Source organism: Budorcas taxicolor, chromosome 2, assembly GCF_023091745.1.
Source record: "Budorcas taxicolor isolate Tak-1 chromosome 2, Takin1.1, whole genome shotgun sequence".
Taxonomy (NCBI): Eukaryota; Metazoa; Chordata; class Mammalia; order Artiodactyla; family Bovidae; genus Budorcas; species Budorcas taxicolor.
The window spans coordinates 174,693,444-174,717,077 of record NC_068911.1 but is presented as its reverse complement, the minus strand read 5'-3'; the positions used below and the strand labels follow the sequence as shown (position 1 = coordinate 174,717,077).

The window sequence follows — 23,634 nt, the reverse complement described above, 5'->3', positions numbered from 1 at the left end:
TCTGCTCCAACACCACAGCTCAAAAGCATCAATTCTTCGGGGCTCAGCTTTCTTCACAGTCCAACTCTCACATCCATACATGACTACTGGAAAAACTATAGCCTTGACTAGACGGACCTTTGTTGGCAAAGTAATGTCTCTGCTTTTGAATATGCTATCTAGGTTGGTCATAACTTTTCTTCCAAGGAGTAAGTGTCTTTTAATTTCATGGCTGCAGTCACCATCTCCAGTGATTTTGGAGCCCCCCCCAAAATAAAGTCTGACACTGTTTCCACTGTTTCTGCATCTATTTGCCATGAAGTGATAGGACCAGATGCCATGATCTTCGTTTTCTGAATGTTGAGCTTTAAGCCAACTTTTTCACTCTCCTCTTTCACTTTCATCAAGAGGCTTTTTAGCTCCTGTTCACTTTCTGCCATAAGGGTGGTGTCATCTGCATATCTGAGGTTATTGATATTTCTCCCGGCAATCTTGATTCCAGCTTGTGCTTCTTCCAGTCCAGCATTTCTCATGATGTACTCTGCATAGATGTTAAATAAGCAGGGTGACAATATACAGCCTTGATGTACTCCTTTTCCTATTTGGAATCAGTCTGTTGTTCCATGTCCAGTTCTAACTGTTGCTTCCTGACCTGCATATAGGTTTCTTAAGAGGCAGGTCAGGTGGTCTGGTATTGCCATCTCTTTCAGAATTTTCCACAGTTTATTGTGATCCACACAGTCAAAGGCTTTGGCATAGTCAGTAAAGCAGAAATAGATGTTTTTCTGGAACTCTCTTGCTTTTTCCATGATCCAGCGGATGTGGGCAATTTGATCTCTGGTTCCTCTGCCTTTTCTAAATCCAGCTTGAACATCTGGAAGTTCACAGTTCACATATACTTGAAGCCTGGCTTGGAGAATTTTGAGCATTACTTTACTAGTGTGTGAGATGAGTGCAATTGTGTGGTAGTTTGAGCGTTCTTTGGCATTGCCTTTCTTTGGGATTGGAATGAAAACTGACCTTTTCCAGTCCTGTGGCCACTGCTGAGTTTTCCAAATTTGCTGGCATATCGAGTGCAGCACTTTGACAGCATCATCTTCCAGGATTTGAAATAGCTCCACTGGAATTCCATCACCTCCACTAGCTTTGTTCCTAGTGATGCTTTCTAAGGCCCACTTCACATTCCAGGATGTCTGGCTGTAGGTGAGTGATCACACCATCGTGATTATCTTGGTCATGAAGCTCTTTTTTGTACTGTTCTTCTGTGTATTCTTGCCACCTCTTCTTAATATCTTCTGCTTCTGTTAAGTCCATACCATTTCTGTCCTTTATCGAGACCATCTTTGCATGAAATGTTCCCTTGGTATCTCTAATTTTCTTGAAGAGATCTCTAGTCTTTCCCATTCTGTTGTTTTCCTCTATTTCTTTGCATTGATCACTGAGGAAGGCTTTCTTATCTCTTCTTGCTATTCTTTGGAACTCTGCATTCAGATGCTTATACCTTTCCTTTTCTCCTTTGCTTTTCACTTTTCTTCTTTTCACAGGTATTTGTAAGGCCTCCCCAGACAGCCATTTTGCTTTTTTGCATTTCTTTTCCATGAGGATAGTCTTGATCCCTGTCTCCTCTACATTAGGGTACAGTTTTGGTTTCATGCATTCTATGGATTTTGGCATGTGTCTGATACATGAATTCACCATAGTTTCATAGAGGATAGTTTCTCTGCCCTAAAGACCCTCCATGCTTCACCTGTTTATCCCTCCCTACTCCTAACCACTGGCAACTGCTGATCTGCTATCTCCATCATTTTACGTTTTCCAGAATATCGTATGGTTGTATACATACAGTAGCCTTTTTGTGTTGGATTCTTTCACTTACTCATATGCATTTTAAGTTTCCTCCACGTCTTTCCATTGCTTGATACCTCATTTCTTTTTGCACAGAATCATATTTCACTGTTGAGATGTTCCACAGTTTATCCATTTACCTGATAAACGATGTTTTGATTGGTTCCAAGTTTTGGCAATTATGAATAAAGCTGCCGTAAACATCTGCTCGCAGGCTTTTGTGTGGCCGTAAGTTTTCAGTTTGTTTGGGTAAATACCAAGGAGCACAACTGTAGGATCGTATGATAAGAGTATGCTTAATTTTATAAGAAACTCCTAAACCGTTTACAAAGTGCTGTACCAGTTTGTATTCTTGCCAGCAATGAATAGCGGTTCCTGTTGCCATCCATCCTCACCTGCATTTGGTGTTGTCAGTGATTTGGGTTTTGGTGTTTCTAATAGATTTTCTTTGCAATTCCCTTATAACATATGAAGTTAGACATCTTTTTATAGTCTTACTTGCTGTCTGTAGCCCTTTTTGGTGGGATGTCTGTTAAGGTCTTCGATCTATTTTTTAATCAGGTTGGTTTTTTTTTTTTATTTTTGAGTTTTAAGAATTCTTTGTATGTTTTGGATAATAGCCTTTTAGCAGATGTGTCTTTTGCAGATATTTTCTCCTAGACTGTTGCTCTGTGGCTTGTCTTCTCATTCTCTTAACATAATCATTCACAGAGCAGAAGTTCTTTAAGTTTAATGAAATCCATCCTATCTGTGATTTCTTTCAGGGATCATGGCTTAGGCGGTATATCTGAAAAGTCATTGGCATACTTGAGTTCATCTAGGTTTTCTGCTGTGCTATTTTCTAGGGGTTTTATAGTATTGTGTTTTGCTTTTAAGTCTGTGATTCGTTTTGAGTTAAATTTGTGAAGGCTATGAGGTCTGTGTCTATTTAATAGATTCTTCTTTTTTTTTTTCACATACGGACGTCCAGTTGTTCCAGCCCCGTTTGTTGAAAATACTGTCTTTGTGTCGCACTGTCTTTGCTCCATTGTCACAGGTCACCTGGCTGTATTTTTGTGGGTCTGCCTGCCCTTCCGCCGGTCGCACACTGTTTAGCTTGCTGTGGCTCTGCCGCTGAGGATCGAAGCTGAGCGCTGAGCAGTGTGAGTCCTCCTGCTTTGCCCTTCTACACTGATTCTGAGTTGGCTGTTCTGGCTCTTTTGCCTCTCCATATAAACTTTAGAATCTGTTTGTCAGTATCCGCAAAATAACTTGCTGAGATTTTGATTAGGATTGTTTTGAATTTATAGATCAAGTTAGGAAGAACTGAAATCTTGACACTGAATTTTCCTGTCCATGAACATGGAATATTTCTCCATTTACTCAGTTTTTCTTTGATATCTTTCCTCAGAGTTTAGTAGTTTTTCTCATATACAAGTTATATATATTTTGTTAGACTAATTCTTAAGTATTTCACTTTTTAAATTTTACTTTTTGGGGTGCAGCTGAAATGGGAATGTTTTAGCTTCCAATTCCACTTATTTATTGCTGATGAGGAAAGCAATTAACTTTTATATTTACCTTGTATCCTCAAGTCTTGCTATTATTAGTATTAACTTTTGTTTATCAGTTCCTTCAGCTTTTCTATATATCCTCTGATCAGACGCCATGTCATCTGTGAACAGGCTGTTTTGTGCCTTCCTTCCCATATGTGAACCTTTACTTTCTCCAGAATGATATTGAAAAGCAATGGTAAAATGAGACATCCCTGCCTCGTGACCGTTCCTAGGTAGAAAGCTTTGACTATAATCGACACGCGTCTTTCAGTGGGTTTCTTATAGACAACATGAGATGGGTCTTGTCTTTTGGTCCACTCTGACAGTTTGCTTTAACTGGCATATTTAGAACACTGAGGTGGTGAGGTGTGAGGAGGAGGAAGTGTGTTTTACAGGCAGTCGGTCTCAGTATTTTGGCAAGCCTGCGTCCCGGACTACGAACTTCAGCCGTGCTTTACCCGCCGCCCGCCACACCTTTAAGTGGCTCCGGATGACTAGAATGGGCTGAAGTTGGGTGTTCCCCCTCCTCCAGTTAGGTTAGACTCTGGTAAAATATTTTCTTCTGATTCTACACCTTGTTGAGAAGAACAGAATGCTTTGTCATATTTTAAAATGATTACTTTCTCCTTCCTCCTGCCAGAACAGAAGGGAATTCTTCTCCAGGATATGCTGTTAGAACTCAGTAGAACTCTTGGAGTTAAAACTCACAAAATTATGCCTCCATCCCTCTGGGGTTTTTAACTCTCAGACTTGTCCACCCTGAGCCTCTATCAGTTTGTCAACTTAAGCTTAGTTTTCCTATCCTGGTGCTGTTTCCCATGAGCTTCTGCTGGTGGCTTTCTCTCTGAGGAGCTGTGGTTCTCTGCCTGTCTCTCCAGTTTGGGGGCACTGACTTCGCTTCTCTGACAGAGCTGAGAAGCGTTGTTGATTTTTCCACTTACCTTTTCACCTGTTGTCAGGGTAGAATGGGGACTTTGAATCTCCTTACATGCCAGACGAGAAACCTGGAAGCCAGAAGTTGGAGATATTTTCGTTTCTATTTGTCAGTTTTAAATGTGGGAAAATAAGGAAATAGTGGTAGAGTGATAAAGTAGTCGTTCTCCTTCTAACAAAGGCAACCGTTGTTATTTTGATAAACGCCTTTCCATCCTTTCTGTAGTTTTTAAAAAATTTATACAAGTGAGATTATATAGTTTTGCTATCATCATAATATCCTCAAACCCAAAACAGAACTAGATGTCTCCTTCCCTAAACTATCTCTTTCGTGTTATCTGGATCCTTTTGGATAACTCACTCACCAAACCAGGAACCTGGGGATTGTCTCTGACTTCCCTCACATCTCTTCAGATCCTAAGTCATGACAGTTACACTTCTAACTATTTTTGTCTACCTCTCTCGCCCCTCTATTACCGCTTCTGCTGGTCAAAGCCCTCAATAATTTTTCTGTGAACTTCTGCAATAATAGAGCCTGACTCTAGCATTATCCCCTTCATATTCTACACAAGTGTCGCTTGGATGAGATATTCCCAAATGCGTATCTGGCCATGTGACTGTCCTAGTTAAAGTCCCTCAAAGCCGTCATTGACTCCTCACTGCCGTTAGGCTGAATCCAAGCCCCTGAGCGTGGTCTGTGTGCCTCTCTGCGGGCGGAACCTTGGCCTGCCTCTCCAGATTCGTGTCCTGGCACTCCCTGTCCCCTTTTTTATGTCCCACTATCACTGATGTCCTTATGCTCCCGCCTCCTGAACCTCCGTCCTGCCACTGTGTGATGTGTTCTTATCTGTGTGCTTCCCGCAGGCTTCCCTGCTTGGAATGCCTTTTTCCCCTCTCTTTTCACCTCATCAGTGCCTATTCATTTCTTAAGGCAGGTTAGCTGTTAGCTCCTCCTCAGAAACCTCACTCTGACTTTTGGATATCCCTGTTCCCCAAGCTGGGCTTCTAGGTACAAATCTCTATCATTACATTTCTTCTCATTCATTTATTCATTCCACCAACTAACAAACAGTGTTCGTGTTGGGCAGAATTTTAAGCACTGGGATACAGCAGACAATGAGGGGGAAAAGCTCCTCTCCTAACGGAGTTCATATTCCTGGTGAAGGGAGGTACATAATAAGTAAGTAATAAAAACATGTGTCAGTAGCTGTGATGGAAAATAGAAGAAGAGGGATGGAACATTCTGAGGTTGGAGAAGAGGCTGCTGTTTAAAGAACATGGTCAGGGAAGGCCTTGTTGATCTGTGGCCTTTGAGCAGAGCCCTGATGGGAGCGGGAGTGAGCCACACACACATGTGAAGAAACCTGTGCACAGGTGTGCTTCGTGTGTTCCATGAGCAGCAAGTAAGGCCTGGTGCTTGTAGCACATGGGTGAGGGGGAATGGGGCGGAAGATGAGTTCAAGAGCTAATGACAGCCGGCGTCAAATTCTGGCATTTGGCTTTTACTCTGAGACCAGGAACCGCGGATTCTTCTGTACAAAGTGACGGTACCTGACTGTGCTAAAAGATGACCTTGATTCCTGGGTTGAAGATAGGGTTGGGTAGAGAGAGGTCAGGCTCGGAATGGCAGAGGCACAGAGACCAGTTAGGACGTTGTTGCAGTAGCCCAGATAAAAGGTGATGATGGCGTGGGCTGACCGAAGTAGAGCCAGGGGAGGTGGTGATTAGTGGTTGGAGTTGGGATGCATTTTGAAGATAGAGCCAACAGGATTTATAAAGCCTTGGATAAGGGACATGAGAAAAAGCAGGAGTCCAGAATGATTTCCAGGTTTTGTATCTGAACAACAAGAAGGGACAGAGTTGCCGTGAAGTAGGGGGAAGATGGCAGGGGAGCTCGGATTTAAGTTTGAGAAGCTGATCGGGCCTCCAGTTGGAGATGCTCAGTAGGTAGCTGCAAGTGTGCATCTGGGGTTCGGGGCGGGGGGGGGTCTGAGCGAAAGAGAGAAATCTGAAAGCTCTGAGCATCTGCATGTTTCAGAGGCGTGGAATGAGCTGGGAGAGAAGATACGATGTGAGATGACAGTCCTGGAGCAGAGAAGACTTCAGAGGCCAGAGTGGTGCAGAGGCCTCTGCGCAGTGCAGGCGCAAGCGAGAGGTGCACCTTAGAGGGCGGGGGGTGACGGCCCGTGTCCAGTGCTGCAGGCAGACCTGTTCATGGGTGTTTGTCTCCTCGGTTGGCTGAGAGCTCGAGAGCAGACACCTTTGGCAGTGTTGTGACTGACAGTTTTGAAATCAGTGAGACATGGGCATGCCGTTTAGTGGCTATTTTCCCTTAGGCTGGTTCTCTCGGTCTCTTTGAGCTTCAGTCTCATCTGTGAAATGGGAAGGTTAGAGTATCTTGTAAGGATCAAATGAGATCATCCAGATGGCACACCAAGCAGAGTCCCTCTCATGCAGTCAAACCCATACCAGTTATCATAATTATTAATTCAGTGCACCCAGCCCTTCCTATTCAGCAGCATCTGCTGAATGAACCAGTGAACGGGATGTTCATCTTAATATTTCATTCAGGGCATTTCCCTGTGTGCTTGTGAAGCGTTAACGTGGCATTTCTGGGGGTTCCTCCAGGATCGCCTGCTGACCCTCACCAAGCGTTTCTGGAAGAAGAGAGGAAGGGGGTTCCTCGGACAGAGCTGACACGATGGAGCTCCCCAACTACAGCCGGCAGCTGCTACAGAGGCTCTACACGCTGTGCAAGGAGCAGCAGCTCTGTGACTGCACCATCTCCATCGGGACCATTTACTTCCGGGCCCACAAGCTGGTCCTGGCTGCTGCCAGCCTCCTGTTCAAAACCCTGCTGGACAACACAGACACCATCTCCATTGATGCATCCGTCGTGAGCCCCGAGGAGTTTGCCCTCTTGTTGGAAATGATGTACACCGGCAAACTGCCTGTGGGCAAGCACAACTTCTCCAAAATCATCTCCTTAGCCGACAGCCTCCAGATGTTCGACGTGGCCGTTAGTTGTAAAAACCTTCTGGCCAGCCTCGTAAACTGCTCTGTCCAGGGTCAGGTAGTGAGGGACGTCTCCACACCACCAGAGCCGTCCAGGAAGGAGTCGGAGAAGCCTGAAACGGAAATCCTTTCCTCCGAGGGTACTGGAGAGCATCGCGCTTGCCCGGAGGTCTCCGCTCCTCCAGGGGGCCCCGTGAGAGCGGAGGTGAAACACGGGGTCCATGCGGCGGTGCAAGAGATGAGAGCGGATCCTTCCGCTGCCCAGGAGCTTCAGGGGCACACAGACACCCCAGTGTCTCCTTCAGCTGAAGTTTGTCCCTCCTCCCCTGTTGTACAAACCTTTAGGGAGGCAAAGGAAGCAGAACAAGGTAATATTCACTTAATCGTTATTTTGTAACCTGTCCTTCTATTATGGACTCAGTGACCTTTATGAGTTTTTTTTGTTTCATTGATAAACTTGTCAAAGACCACTGTTAGATTGGAAACCAAGATCCAATGCAATAATCGTACTAGGGCATTCTTTTAAGCACGTCTGTGGTTTTAAGTGTTGTAAGCCTGAAGGTGAACCACGGAGCAGAAAAGCAGTATTGTATTGAAATAACCATGTACCGTTTTTTATTTTTACCCATTATCTTAACTAGGATGAAGATGACACAAAGGAGGAAGCTGTAAGAAATGGTGTTTTCTGCTGCTCATAATTGATATGTTAGATACCATTTATAAATGCAGTGCGTGACCTAAAAGTTCTCAGCTTACACTTGTAAAAATCATTTCAAGTAATCAGCCACTGATTGTTTAAATTTTGTTTTGTTTTACATTCAGAGTATGAGGGGAAACATTACCAGCTGAATTTTCTTCTAGAAAATGAAAAAATCTTTTCAGACGCACTCTTGATTACCCAGGATGTTTTAAAAAGACTAGAAGAGTGTTCAGAAATTAAAGATGTGCAGAAGCAGGTAGGTACCATGAGTTTTACTTGTTTGCTGGTTCTGTGTTCTCAGGATAGCATCAGGTATCAGGGTCTCAATTTTTTTCAAACCTTAAGTTTTTTTTTTGGCGGGGGCGGGGGGAGCCATTTACCCCCTAAAAGGACAATCTTACAAAAGTGCTAGGCAAGGTACTTTCAAAACAAAGACACGTTTTGATCACTAGGTGAATCCCCAGTGTTGAACCGGGATACTTAACTGGGGTTACCATTTCCTCCTGATTAATCAGGGATAAAATGAGGCAGAAGGTAGTCACAGATAACCCAAAATCATAGATCAAGTAATAAAAACAGAAAACAAAATAATCATAGATACTGAAAACATGATACAAAAAGGATTTAATGTAAACTTACATAGTAAATTGCATCCAGTTTTAAGGAATACGTTTGCTATTTTCAGACAATAACGGAAACTTTTATTGAATACTTCACCTGTGCTATGCTTGGTACATATGTTAGTTATCTCATTTAATCCTCACAAAGATCATTGAAGTGGATACTATTTTATTATTTTATATCCCTGTTTTATGGATGAGAAGAAGTATCTCAAAGAAGTGATATAGCTTGGCCAAGGTTGCAGAGGTCATGAAACTAAACTCTGAGCAAGAAATCAAACCTAAGCGTTCTGATGTTAGAGCTCTTGTGTTACACACTGATTTATTGCCTCCCAGCGGGGTAAAAATGATACGTGTATGTCACATATGTGTAAATGTTGTGTTGCCTACAGAAAACTGGCAAATGCTTATCATCTGTGTTACTTGGTTGATGTTTTCTGTTTTTTCGTCATCTCGGTGAGATGCGTCCCCACCAGTGGGCTCCCTCACTACCCGGCTCCTCACACCTGACGGTGCAGGACTGACCACATGGCCACTTAGGACTCCCTTGCTTTCCCTTTCTCGTGGCCTCGCCTCTTATTCTGAGGGCTGCTGGCAGAGTGAGTGGGCGCTGCCCTGCAGGCTTGCTCATCTGACTGGCGGGTCTGGTGGGGAGGCCTTCTCTGGTGCTGTGGGCAGTTTAGTGACCATTAGTTACTGCTGGTGACTGAGTTGGTAAAGAATCCGCCTGCAGTGCAGGAGACCCCGCTTCGATCCCTAGATCGGGAGGTTCCCCTGGAGAAGGAAATGGCAACCCACCCCAGTATTCTTGCCTGGAAAATCCCATGGACAGAGGAGCTTGGTGGGCTACAGTCCATGAGGTCGCAAGAGTCGAACTCGACTTAGCGACTAAATCACCAGTTACTATTCATCCAAGCAATGCACGCCTTCTACTGTTTGAATAGTTCCCTAATTCATAGCAAGTTGCTTTTTATTTTATTGTTTAACTTTTAATTGGAGGATAGTTGCTTTATAGTGTTGTGTTGATTTCTGCTGAACAACGCAAATTGGCCGTAAGTGTGTGTGTGTGTGTGTGTGTATATATCCCCTTCCTCTTGAGCCTCTCTTGCTCTGCCCCGCCACAAGTTACTTTTTTGAAAAAACAAATTCAAGGTCAAGTGTTTACCACAACCATGGTTTGCTGACAATTGGCTGTAAATTGTTTTCTTGAGAGAGAAACTGTTTACAAGACTGCGTGGACCCTGATGACTCTCTTAGGGGAGGTTTCAGATCGTAAATCCTTGGTATTCTTTGTACTGATTATGCAGAAGGACATGATGGTTTTATATTTTTGCGCTTGGATGTTCTCTTAACGGTCCAGTCCATCATTTTTGTCTCTAGTTAGTTACCTCGATAGCTTAGAGACACACCTCTTCGCTTTCTGTCATGACTTCCTGTCCACTAACTTGGGTTACAGAGGGGCATCATCGCTCCTTAGACCAGTAGTCCTCAAAGTATTAGTGCCAGCTGTGTACTCACTCAAACTGTGTCTGATGCATTTTTTTCCCTTAACACTGGTACCTAAAAGTGTCTGGCACATAACAGGTGCTCAAAAAATACTTGCTGTACAAGGATTCATTCAGCACTTCCCTCTTCTTCTTGCCCTAATCCTTTGATGGCAACAATGTTAATAGTACTTTGCAACAACACTGATTCTCCCTGGGTGATCTTTATAGGATTATGTTATTTCTTCCTCAGTTTTAGAGGTCAGAGTAAGAGCTCTACAAAACACTTGGTGGCTACACTTAAAACTTATTCTGTTGTATTCTATAATAAATTGTTCAGCTACAGAAAGAAAAAGGGGGAAATACTGTAAGAACATAAGATTAAATTAAATTAAACATAGAGTTGGAGGAGGAATTCCTTGGTGGACTTGCTGCTTCCACTGCAGGGGTCCCAGGTTCAGTCCTTGGTTGGGGAGCTAAGATCTGGAAAACCGTGTGGTAGGGCCAAAAAAAAAAAAAATGTGTATATATGTAGAGCAAGCAACCAGGAGAGAGTTAGGAGTCCCTGCCTTGTGCATAGGCCCTGGACACTTCTTTCTCTCACTTTTTCTGTTGTACTCTCATTTCTTTTAGACAGTTTCAGGTATGATTGACATACAACAAAGTGCACATATTTAAAGGTTGCAGTTTGCTAAGTTTCGAAACCTGAAATCATCATCATAGTCAAGATAGTGACCATGTCCATCCCCCCTAAAAATATTTTCACGTCGCTTGGCAATCCGGCCGTCCTGCCCCTTCCCACTTGTCCCCTGGCAATCCGGCCGTCCTGCCCCTTCCCACTTGTCCCCTGGCAATCCGGCCGTCCTGCCCCTTCCCACTTGTCCCCTGGCAATCCGGCCGTCCTGCCCCTTCCCACTCATTCCTTGGCCATCCGGCCGTCCTGCCCCTTCCCACTCGCCCCTTGGCTGTCCGGCCGTCCTGCCCCTTCCCACTCGCCCCTTGGCCGTCCGGCCGTCCTGCCCTTTCCCACTCACCCCTTGGCAATCCAGCCGTCCTGCCCCTTCCCACTCGCCCTTCCCCAGGTGACGCTGGTCTGCTTCCTCTCTCGATGAACATGCATCTTCTCAAGTGTTACATAAATGGAGTCCTGTAGTCTGTGTTCCTTTTGGTCTGGCTTCTTGCATTCAGCGTAACTATTTTGAGGTTCACCCAGGTTGTTGCATATTCATTCCTTTTTATTGCTGAGCAGGGTTCCATTGTATGTATATACCATTTATTTATCTAGCTCTACTATTTACTAGCTCTGGAGTAGAAAATGGCACCCCACTCTGGTATTCCTGGCTGGAAATTTCTGTGGGCAGAGCAGCCTGGCAGACTATAGTCCATAGGGCCACAAAGAGTCAGACAGGACTGAGTGACCGAGCGCACACACACCCCCCCTCCCGTTTACTAGCCTTGTGACCTTCATCAGCTTAATCTCTGTAAGTCTTGATTTCCTAATTTGTAAAATTTGGGAGTGTTATCACCGCATCATAGGGTCATTGTGAATTAATTAAGATTTATGTAAAACTCATACTAAAATGCCAGGCACATAGAAGGAGCTCAACAGGGGATGACTGCTGTTGTTTGCTGATACATTAACTCAGTGTTTTTGGACTCAGTCAGCCTTGAAACTCCTTTTTCACTTAATGCCCTATAATACCCTAGTACTGTGGTCACTTCATTTGACAGGAGATGGTTTGCTGTTGATGTTTAAGCTTAATTTGCAAGTCATGCTTTCAAATGGGTGCCATTACCCTTGAAAGTAGTTTCCTGACCTGCCTGTGTAGTGTCTCACATGAAGCCATCAGTCTCTAGAATAACAATTCAGTGTATATAAAAATGATCTTGTTAAAATGTACGCCTCCAGACCACATTTCCAGAGTCTGAATCTTACATTCTGGTAGAGCTTGGGAATCTCCATCTTGAACAAGTTCCCCGTGGATGGCTTTTTTGGTACCTCTAGACTACATTTTGAAAAGCGTTGCTGGAGAAGTTAACGGCCTACAAAATTCTTAATGTGTGATGGCAGATGTCACAGCGTCAATGCTGACAGCTCTCAGTGTTTTGAGGAGTTGCTGAATACCCATTTTCCCAAGTGTTATTCTTTGCTTTCCTCTTGATTCAGCAAATATTTACTAAGCGACTGGTATGTGCCAGGCATTGAGCTGGTTACTTGGAAAAAACATAAATAAGGCTGGATCCTATCCTTATAGAATGTCTTGACAACAAAGAAATCCTGGCACATAGGCATTCTGCATTTCAGCTACAGTTTATTTGCTGTTGTTGTTCTGTTTATACATTTCTAGCTCCCATATAGCTTTGACTGTTTTTTTGTGGGTGGTGGTGGTGGTGGTGGTGATTTGGTTAATCATCATCACATTGAAAAAAAAAAAAATTAGCTTGGGCCTCCCTGGTGACTGAGTGGTAAAGAATCCGCCTGCCAATTCGGGGGACACAGGTTCGATCCCTGGTCCGGGAAAATCCCACATGCTGCAGAGCAGGTAACCCCGTGCGCTGCAGCTACCGAGTGTGTGCTCCAGAGCCCAGGAGTTGCCGCTCCTGAAGCCTGTGCAGCCTAGAGCCCCTGTTCCACAAGAGAAGCCACTGTAATGAGAAACCCATGCACCACAGCTGGAGAGTGGCCTCTGCTCATTGCAACTAGAGAAAAGCCCACTCAGCCACAAAGAGCCAACAGAGCCAAAAATAAATTAATAAAATTATTAAAAAAAAAGATAGCTCAATGTTAAAAATAATTTACACTTAGATGTGTAATTTTGAGGCCTATTAAGGTTATAAGTGATATTCTGATTGAGATGGACCAGTCAGTTCCTTTTTTTTTTTTCCTAAAACACAGATACAAGATAGGCAGTTGGCCTGGATTGAGTTAAGGGAGAACGCATGAACCAGTGTCCTGACTGTTTTATTTCCTGAGATAAGTGATGAAAGGTGGCAAAGCCATTGCTTGAGCAGTGATTGCAGCAACATGAGAAGAGGCTGGGCAGCTTGACTTGTGTGAAACCAAAGCCAACACTGATTAAGGAGAAATCTCTGCGGTGTTGGGATGGGAAAGTGTCTTCCGCTTGTCTTTATCTCAGTGAAGTATCTCTGACCCATTAGAAAAAGCAGGTATTGACCTAAAGGGCTTCTGGCTGAGCTGAATAAAAGAAAAGTGTGAAAGTGTTAGTTGCTCAGTTGTGTCTGACGCTTTGCAACCTCAGGGACTGTAGCCCCCCAGGCTCCTCTGTCTATGGGATTTCCCAGGCAAAAATGCTGGAGTGGGTGGCCATTTCCTTCTCCAGGGGATCTTCCCAAGCAAGGGATCGAACCTCCATCTCCTGCAAGGCAGACAGATTCTTTACTGCCTGGGACCACCAGAAACTTATCCTTTTTTTCAGCTTTTATGCTAAAACTTTAATTGTCTGCTTTCTTCATTCCTAGCCATGGCCCTGCTTTTTAAATCATTGTGTATATAGCAAAGTGAGTCTGACTAGAATAAGGAGATATCTCTTTCTACTATTGATTTCCTTGCTGTTTGATCTACTTTTCACCTAAAGTTCTAGAAAGACTTCCCAAACCAAAGGCCTGGTAGCATCCTTTTTTTCCTTCACCTCTGTTTCGAAGGCAAACAACATTGAAGGCTCTTATGTGAACCTGATATTTTCAACTGTGTCATGACTTCAAGGGTTTATTAAGAAGTACAGGTCTGTGTTTTGTGGGCTCTGCTCACTGACAAAATTAGGTAACTTTCTTGAGAAGTGAAGGGGTACGATTCACTTTACAGATCTATGAGAGATAAACGTAAGTTGTTTTTTCAAATATCTGCTAATTATCAAGTCTAAGATATGCAGCTATAGCTCAAAGGGCTGGTGGTCTTATGGGAAGGGAATTTCATTCAGTTAAACAAGTATTTATTAAACACCTATTTATACCAGTCTCCGCACTAATCATTGAGACCAGGAGGAATGGTATAGATTGTCTGGAGGCTAACCAGTGTTCCATCTGATGTTGATCCTAATAAGTCCAATAAAGTCCAGTGAAATGGATTTGGTTACACTCAAAGTCTGGAAGATGAACCTTGTGAAAGAGGTGCAGGTCAGTGAAGTGAGCTGGCTTTTCATCCTGGTATTCTGCTCACCAGCCATGCAACCCTGGGCCAGTCATGTCGCCTCTCTGACTCTCCTTTAGGTGGTCGCGGTAACGCCTGCAGGCCCTGGCATGAGGGGTAAAGTAGATGGCGCGCGTTGCGCAGCGTCTGGGGTGGCACTGAGCTGTCGTGGTGCGTCCCGCTGTTACCCTTGTCTGGCCCTCAGCATTCAGGGAAGGCCTGAGCAAACAAGAGTATGGTGTAACCCAGACAAGTCCAAAGGCAGTAGGCAGGCAGTTGGGAAAAGAAGTAAATGCCATTAAAAGATCTGAGTGTGAGGGAAACATTTTTTTCACAGACAACAGAGGGAAAGAAAACTGTTCCGTCTTGAAATATATTGACCCATATTTCACTCATAGATTAAAGTTCTTCGAGTACTTGTGTGACCATGAATTGATATGAATTTATTGAAGTACCTTCAACTGTAAGAATCAAAGGGGTTCTAAATGTCTGGTTGAAGAATAAAAGTCTGTTTTGGTTCATTTTCCTAGAGTTCTGTTCCATGATAGCAATCAGTGAGTTCCAGCCTGTTGCAATATGTGACACCCTTCTGTTTAGGCAGATTCCCTATTTCCAGAAAAGGGCTTACTCTGCTGTGGAGCCCCAGGCAGCCTAGGGCACTGATGGAGCTAACAGTTAACTGCGCTGGCTCTGATGCAGGTCCGCAGTAGGTTCTGGAAGAAAGAGAAGGGAGCAGGGCCGTCCCAGCAGCTGACTGCTCACTCCTGCCCCTTTCATCAGCCCAGCCCGCTTCTCTTCCCAGATGGCCACCCTGGTGTCACTGCTGAGCAATGAAGTTAACAAATGTTTTAATTTCACTGCTGAGCAGTTCGGCAGAGGAGGAGACGGTGGTGAGGATAATGAGCACCATGTCAGATCCCACCATTGATGAAAGCTTCTCCTCCCCACCAGCTGAAATGATAATGCAGACAAATTGGATGCTGAGAGAGGCGGACCTGGGATATCCGGAGAGCTTCGGGTGAACGAAAAGTGGCCTAGGATACAATGAGATAGCTGTAGGCTGTTGTCAACTACGGCCACAAGTCGGTCAGAGGGAGGGAGGGAGGGAGAAAGTGGAAAATAAAGAGGAAGAAGCCAGTTTAAAACTAAGGGTATGAACAATCGTGGGTCTTTAGGAGATACCTATTCCCATGTTCCTACGTTGAACGGATTTCTCTTAAACTTTAGCAGCTTTAAAGAATAAGCATCTATGCCCTCACGGTTTCTGGGGGTCAGAAATCCAGGCACAGCTCAGCTGAGTCCCTGGCTCAGCGTCCCTCCGGAGCTGCCCTCAGGGTGTGAGCCTGGGCTGCAGACGCGCCGAGGCTCAGCTGGGGACGTCTCTTCCTAAGCTTACTCATTTGTTTGTTGGCCAGGGACTGACTTCCTTGCCACGAGGGCCTCTCTCTTGGGCACCTCCTAACATGGCAGCTTGCATCCCCCAGAGCAAAGACGCTGAGAGAGTCCACACAGGGGCGAGATGGCAGCCACAGTGACCCAGCCTCATGCTTGCCTGCTCACTACCTGTCCCCTATTCTTTTTCTTAGAAGCGAGCCACAAGGCTCAGCCAAGGGTGTGAAAACCTGGAGGCGGGCATACTAGAAGCCATTTCAGAGGCTGCCTGCCGCAGGTCCCTACTGCTGTCAAAGAAGAGGCGTTCTAAAGAGACTGTAGGCCAACTGCTGAAAGCCAGAAAGCCTGAATAAATGAGACCAAAGAGAATTAGGCATTCAACTGGTATCTTTATCTTATTTATTATTTTTAAAATAGAAGCAAAATGATTTATATTTTGTTCATGAAAGTTGCTTATTCCAGTAAAATCTTAGTGTGGATTATGTATTTTATCTCTTTAGTTTTGGAGATGGCTGAAAAACATAGAAACCTTTCTTTTTTTTTTTTTTAAGTTAGCTTTATGCAGTCCTTTCTGATCAGGAAACAAGCTCGAGCAAACTCAAGAAACACAGAGTCTGACTCATTTATAATCCTGTTTATTTGGGAGGCAAGGAGATCAAGTCTCTCTAAACAATAATTTTAAACATGTAATTACTGTCAGAATATGTAATAACTGGGTGAACTTTGCCAGTGTACATATTCATGAGATCCTTTTGTGTTGTGTATATTGCTGTGTGTGTGTGTGTCTAGAAAACCTTAGATTTTTGTTCTCTAAAGGCTCTCCTTAGAAAACTATTTTCTTTTGTCGTATCAATACGAAAAAGCATCAGAGGTAGGTTGTAGTTTTGCCAAGCAGGAATATAAAGATTATACATAATGCTATCCACATGAAATTAAGTTTTGATTACCACATTTTTCTTTACTGCTGAGATAGAAATATTAATTCTGCCTTCCAGCTGGCCTTCCTCCCATCTGCCTGAGATGCTCAGTAGAATGCTAACATTGTTTATTTTACCCCTGGAGTTGTTGGCATTTTAGGGCTCTAGGTTTAAAGAGTCGTGGAGGTGGGTTGGGTGTTAGGCATGTAGTGCTGAGACCCCTGGAGGATCAGCCGCGTCCAGCAGACACTGTGGCTCTGGATTGAAACAGAGTTCAGGACGAGCACGCTGGTTTTCAGGACTGTCTTCATAAAGCGACATGTGTGAGAGCTTTTCAAAAGGAGTGTATAAGGGAGAAAAAACAGAGTTGAGACCAGTCTCAGGTACTGCTTTTGGTTACGGATTTGAAAGAAAAGCCATCGAGGAAGGCAGAGAAAGAGTGTCCAGAAAGGCACTGGGCTGTGGACTTCCCTGGTGGCTCAGACGGTAAAGCGTCTGCCTGCAGTGCGGGAGACCTGGGTTCGATCCCTGGGTTGGGAAGATCCTCTAGAGAAGGAAATGGCAACCCACTCCAGTATTCTTGCCTGGAAAACCCCATGGACAGAGGAGCCTGATAGGCTACAGTCCACGGGGTTGCAAAGAGTCGGACACAACTAAGCGACTTCACTTCAGTTCAGAAAGACAAGTTCTTACCAAAACACTTCCGAAACACTTCTATGTCAAGAAGTCAGAGAATTGTGTTGCAAAAGCGATAGTAACATCAAATGTCATAGAAAGGTCATGTCAGCCGGGATCATACTGTTGAGGGCCCGCTTACCCAATCCAAGAAGCATAGGATTCCTGCCTCATCACTTTCTGGGCACTTGTGTTCCGCAGACCATAATGGGATGCCTTGAGGGTGAAGGACAATCAGCATTTCAGAGAATCCTGGATAAAGTGAGAAGTGAGAGCCTGGATGTTCAGACTGTTGTGTCCCTGTTGCGGCTGTACCAGGATTCCAATCCTGCAGTCAAGACAGCACTGTCAGACAGAAAGCCGGAGGCTGTAGAAGCAGTGCGGCCGAAAGGTAGGAGAAACCCCACCCACCTGAGTGACTGCATTTTGTTCTGGGAAGATGCTACAAAGCTTGCTCGAGTGATCCCATTTTTTCAGTAGCTTATTATTAAGTGATTTGCACATGAATTTCTACCTGTAGTTCCAGAGGCTGCGTGTTAACATATACAAACTGAATTTGAGTTTTCATTTCTGCCCCCTAGTTAGCTAAATCTGACACCTTGAAGTTGCAGAATATCATCCGTGTTCTCCTGCCCTTCAAAAGCCACACGTCCAAATCAGTGTTTGGCGTGCCCAGGGTGGACTGGTTTCCTGACAGCACGTAAAGGCTGAGGTTTCTCATTTGGGTTAGGTACAAAGCGGTGGCCTTGCCAACCAGACGTTAACCTCTGGCTGGCTCTACCGCTTTGTGTTTCGACAGATAAATGAAACATTTTCCCTTTCATAGAAGAGTTTAAACGGAATAATAAAGTATTTTCCTCTCCAAAAAGAGATTCTGTGTTCGGGTACTCAGAACAGGCTGAGAATCACTTTACTATTCTGTTAGATCTCTCTTGACAAACCACACTGTCATTTTCTTCAAATTGACTAGCTTCCCTTGTCCGTCTCCAGCTCTTTCTCCCCCAGGGAGCACAGAGGAGGGAAAGACCTTGTCTGTTCTGTTACTGGAACACAAAGAGGACCTGATCCGGTGTGTAACACAGCTGAGACCCATTTTGGAGTTCCTGGAAACAGTGGAGGAGGAATTCCTGCCTGGCTCTGAGAAAAGGGTAACTGTCCAGTGTCTCTTGCTCCCTCCTGAACTCATGTGACACTTCTTTTTAAGCCTCTCTTGTGGCACAGAACACCTTTCCCCTTGCAGTATTTCTTCACATGCTACACGGTAAGCGCCTTAAAGCTCGGGTTCTTACTTCACGCCTCCTGTATCCCCTGCGTCTTTAGATGCATGGACGGATGGCTGTCCCTGCTCTGACTCCGTAAGATTCTGACTCCGTAACTCTTTTGCCCCCAAAAGAGTTAGGTATGTGTGTGTTTAGGCACATTTCTAATTATGATGACACTTTTTACAGAAATGGTAACACTGTTCATCTTTAGTGATGAAGTCACTAAAGTAAGTAGCCGCTTACTAAAGTAAGTAAGTAAGTACTAAAGTAAAGAAGTCACAATTGGGAAAGTAAGCAGAAAGGAAAAAACCTAAACCTCCCAGCATCTCAGCACTCAGAGATCGTCACTGCTAACAGGTTGGAGCCCGTGCTCCCGCTTTGCTCGTCTAAATCACGCTGGGACGGGAGTATCATATAGTTTTGTGAGTCTATTTTCTAACTGAATATATTGTGAGTGTATTTCCGTACCTACAGTATGGACCATGGTAGCTGTATGCTGTTCGAGTGGCTATACCATGACTCTCTGATGCTTCCCTGTTGGGCATCCTTGTCTTATTTTTTGCTGGTCCAGTATTTTGCTGTCGTAAACGATGCTGCACGGGTCATTTTGCACATAGGTCTTCGCATGCATCTCAGATTATTTTCTCAGAGGAATTTCTAAGAAGTGAGATTTCGGAAGAGAGAGTGTCAAGCTTTTCAAGTGTTTGATCTATATTGCCAAATTGCCCTTCAGGAAGGTTGTACCAATTTGCTCTCCCACCAGCCAGCTGCTAAAATCCTCATAAAACTGCTGGCATGACTTCTCAAGCCAACTAGATAACTGTATTTGTTGGTGTTATCGATTTCAATTTTGTGCTAAAAATATTTTGATATTGGGAAGGAAGAAATAGGGAGATAGAACTTTCGTGCCATCAAACTGTGGGAAGTGGTTTAACTGTTCAGGAGAGAAAATGTTTATGAACCTTGGTGTGATGGCTGAGTATTGGATTGACAGTGAGGCAGTGGATCCTAGATTTTCTGATTCTCGACGATATTGCATTGCCATTTTTTTCATATACAATGGGAAAACTTTTCATCTCAAAATTGTATTTTGAAAATTATATTTTTAAAAATTTAACTCCTTTGAACTTCTTGAGAAAGATGATATACACACAGGGTAAGATTAAACCCCTATTTTCTCCTTAGACTTCAGATTAAGTGTAATCTTAGCACTCAGTTTAAGTAAGTTGCTTCTAGCTCTAGAAGTACCCCATTCCTTGTTTAGTGATTTCATTCAATTACTCATTCAAACCTTCTCCTCGCTAGCCAGATTGAATGTGTCCTCTGAGCTGTTTCATGGTCTCGGGAAAGTAGCCCTTACAGGCAGAGCCCACGCTCAGCCTCGCTCTCCGCAGCCCGGCAGGCCACACTGTCGGTGTCTTCTGTCACTTTCGGTCTGCTTGACAGAAAGGGCTGAGGCAGAAGAACTGAAATTAGTTATGAATCACAAAAACACTTCTTAGGGTTGGGGTTCCACCAGAGCTTCATTAAGCTACTCTTTCTCGCTAAAACTGAAGGAGCGTAATAAGGCAGGAGTGCAGAGGTGGATGTCGATCACATAGGCGCAGTGTTTTCATACCATCTGGAACGTGCTGTTTCGGGCCTTTGGTACTTCCTCTCTTCTGGAGTAATGCTAATCACAGGTACCACGGCCCTTCTGCAAACATGCCTTGGGCTCTGTAAGAAGTGGTAAATAGGCATTTCTTTACTTCAGGCTTGGAGACTGATACAGAAATAGTGATTACTATAGCTGCCACGCATTTATTGTTTCCTGTGTGCCAAGCAACGTGCCGAGGACCTTTTAAGCCTTATTGAATTCTACCCTTGTAGTAACTTTATGGGGGGAAAAGGAAGTGAAAGTGAAGTTGCTCAGTCGTGTCCGACTCTTTGTGACCCCATGGACAGTAGCCTACCAGGCTCCTCCATCCACAGGATTTTTCAGGTGAGGGAACTGGAGTGGGTTGCCATTTCCCATATTACCCTAATTTAAAGATGAAGAAACAGAAGCTTTAGAAGTGTGAGCGGTGCACCCAAAGGCACAGTTGCTTGGGGCCAGCACGGGAAGCCAGACTTCTAAACAAAGCACATCTGGGGTGTCCCTGCTGGTCCGGTGGCTAACATTTCACCTTCCAATGCAAGGGGTGCCAGTTTGATACCTGGTTGGGGAGCTAAGATCCTACATGCCCCCTGGCCAAGAAACCAAAACATAAAGCAGAAACAAGATTGTAGCAAATTCAGTAAAGACTTTAAAAATGGTCCACATTAAAAAAAATTTTTTTTAATAAATAAGTGAACAAAGCACATCTCTTAACCCCTGTGCATCTTGGTTCCTATTAATATTGGTAACCACTGTCATTTACTAGCAATCACTTGTCCTAGGAGTTAGGCTTGGCTCTACAAATGGGAACTTCATTTTAGAGAATCCTCATAACAACTGTGTAAGAGTTGGTATTGTTATTTTCTTTTGCAGATGAGGAAATTAAGGTTTAAAGACTTAAATAACTTGCCCAAGGTCACAGAGGCCATACATTTTAGAACTTGGTTTTAAACTAGGCCTGTCTGGCTTAGCAGTTCCTTCTCACTCTTACCAGTATCTGCCCGCCTCATTTTGGATCAGGTTATCGCTTAGGATCTAAGAGGTAACATGGAAATCAGAATAGCTTTTAGATACAAGCCCTTATTTCAAATTATGTCTCATTTAGCAGATAGAAATCTGGTATGTATGAGACCTTCGTGTTCTATATGGACAAGAAATATGACAACTTAATTTATTAACATATATACATGCCTTTCATAGATATAATACTCCTTTTACATATATAACACCAATTTGGTTTTATACCTGAATTTATTATTTTTAAAATGGGAGTAATTTGATAGTGGCATCCTCTGACATGCAACAATGACTGATCTGCCTAACTCTTTCCCCTGAGAGCTGGCATTTTCCCAAAGGAAACCTCAGGATTCAGTTACTGTGAACCTATAGACTACATGTACTGAAATAATCCCCAAAGTCATCCACAAGAACCAAGTTATATAGAGTGAATTGCAGCCCATGAAGAATTAGTTCTATAGCTGTAAAGTAACTGTCGGGGATTTGGCTTTTCACCCTTTTGCTGGAGCCCTGTGCCCTGTTGACTCAGAGAACCCTCTAGCACAGCAGGGAAGAACCATTGGGTAGAACCGTGGGGTGATGCCTGGAACTGGTACCTGTGGCCACTGGGGAGGAGAGGGGCAATGAGGAACCCACAAGGAAAATAATCTGGAAGTACACTTTAGATCTGTTATTTCAGAGACCACAGACAAACAAAGTATCTGGATGTTCAAACTGCTGTATCAGTAAAGGAAGGAAAGTAACAGAATTGCTCTGAACTTGCAACTTCTGGCCACTTTATTGAATAAAACGGGAAAACACTGTAACCATGTTTATTAATTGCTAGTCGATTTCTCCATCTTAGTGTCTGAACAAACTCGGTCTAAAGCTTTGATGTAAACTGCTCGCTCTGTCACGTAGGCCTAGCGTAAGAATATTTTTGCACAATGCAGTGAGGTAAAAGAATATGCACAGCCCTGCAGTTGAAAGAGAAGGATTTTCATAGAGCTGTTTATTTGGAGAATGCTTTGGATTTTACTGAAACAGAATAAGGAAGAGACTGTGACAGCTAGCTCTAGAGATGAGCAGGAGAAGACTTGGAGATGGGGCAGCCTGTAATGTGGTCTTGCTGGGCTTTCCAGTGGTGTGTCAGACACACTTAGAATTGCCAGTAACTGGTGTCGGGTTGATTGCTCGCCACTGCAGGTGATTCTGAATTGCTGTGAGGGCCGAACACCCAAGGAGACAATAGAAAATTTGTTGCACAGAATGTCTGAAGAGAAGACCCCGAGTGCTGAGAGTCTGGTAAAACTGCTGCAGGCTGTGAAGATGGCGTTCCCAGACTTGGGCCTTCTGCTGGAGAACTTGCAGAAATCAGCCGCTTTGCCGAGCACCACAGGTATAAATTCATTATTGACTCTCTGGACTGGCATCACTGTTAACAGAAAACGATAGCTTAAAACTCCCCATTTGGCTCCTCACTGAGGAGATAAGACAGTGTTTGGAAAGGCCGTTGTGAAAGAGAAACTTGCCATCTCCCATCAGTGATTCTCAGTGTTTCTGCAGTTAGGATTGGAAATCCGAGAATTTCTTCTCCATTAAACTCCCCTGTGATGTTCCCCTGGTTCAGGGTTTACGAAAGTACAGCTTTCCCGGGGCTGAACGCCTGTGGAGCAGATGGGCTCGCAGACATGAGCAGCAGGAACTCAGTTCCCGACGCCCTCACACCCACTGGAGTGCTGGCTGCTTCCAGCAGTGCCCAGAGTGGACCACCCCTCGTGTCCAGCCAGTTTGGGTTAATGGGCCCCCATCCCATCCCTTAGAAAAACAACCCAGCTCTAGCCAATCCCACTCCCACCCCCCACCCCCACCCCACCTCCCATCCCAGAGCATTTGAGACTGAGATGGGTTTCAGAAAAAGGTATTTGGGAAGTGAGACAACTTTTTTACTAGCTGATAGAAATAACATATCCTTATACAAACCTGAACCGTTCAAAAAATAAAGAAGGAAAGAACCTCAAATCCCACTTGATTATGTCAGTATTAACACATTCTGTCACATTATTTTTACAGTGTTGAGATACTCTGCTACATTTTATCATTTCCCCCACCTAACAGTGTAACCTCAACATTCTCCAGATTTCAGAATACTCCCTAGAGTTCTGGATTTTTTTTTAAAGGCTGTATAGTTTCCACCATCAGGATACATAGGCCGTTTTGCCTGTGCCCGTATCCAGGAGCACATGTAACCTAACGGTGGAGTCTGTCAAGATTCCCAGGGTTTGCATCCTGCCTTCTTTGGTAGCTGTGTGACTCTGAGTAAGTGACTTAACCCTTCTGAACCTCATTCTTTCCTCCGTGAGATAGGGGTGAGAATGGTACCTACTCCTTCATTTTCATGGCTACTGTGAGATAACATGTAAACATGGAGCCCAGAGCTCAGCACATAATTTTGTCCTTGTCTAGTTGCCAAGTCATGTCAGGCTGTTTGCAACCCC

General features: G+C 44.1%; 1 protein-coding gene across 1 annotated transcript in view; it reads left to right on the top strand.

The window, feature by feature from the left end:
• The window catches only part of ZBTB40 (zinc finger and BTB domain containing 40), a 77,024-nt gene that overhangs the window by 32,549 nt on the left and 20,841 nt on the right, over positions 1-23,634 (top strand). Inside the window, exons 4-8 of the mRNA XM_052635728.1 lie at positions 6,921-7,675; positions 8,130-8,263; positions 17,444-17,633; positions 18,233-18,390; positions 22,343-22,535. Coding sequence (XP_052491688.1) covers positions 6,994-7,675; positions 8,130-8,263; positions 17,444-17,633; positions 18,233-18,390; positions 22,343-22,535 — 1,357 coding nt within the window. The 5' untranslated portion in view covers positions 6,921-6,993. The remainder of the gene's footprint in view (positions 1-6,920; positions 7,676-8,129; positions 8,264-17,443; positions 17,634-18,232; positions 18,391-22,342; positions 22,536-23,634) is intronic.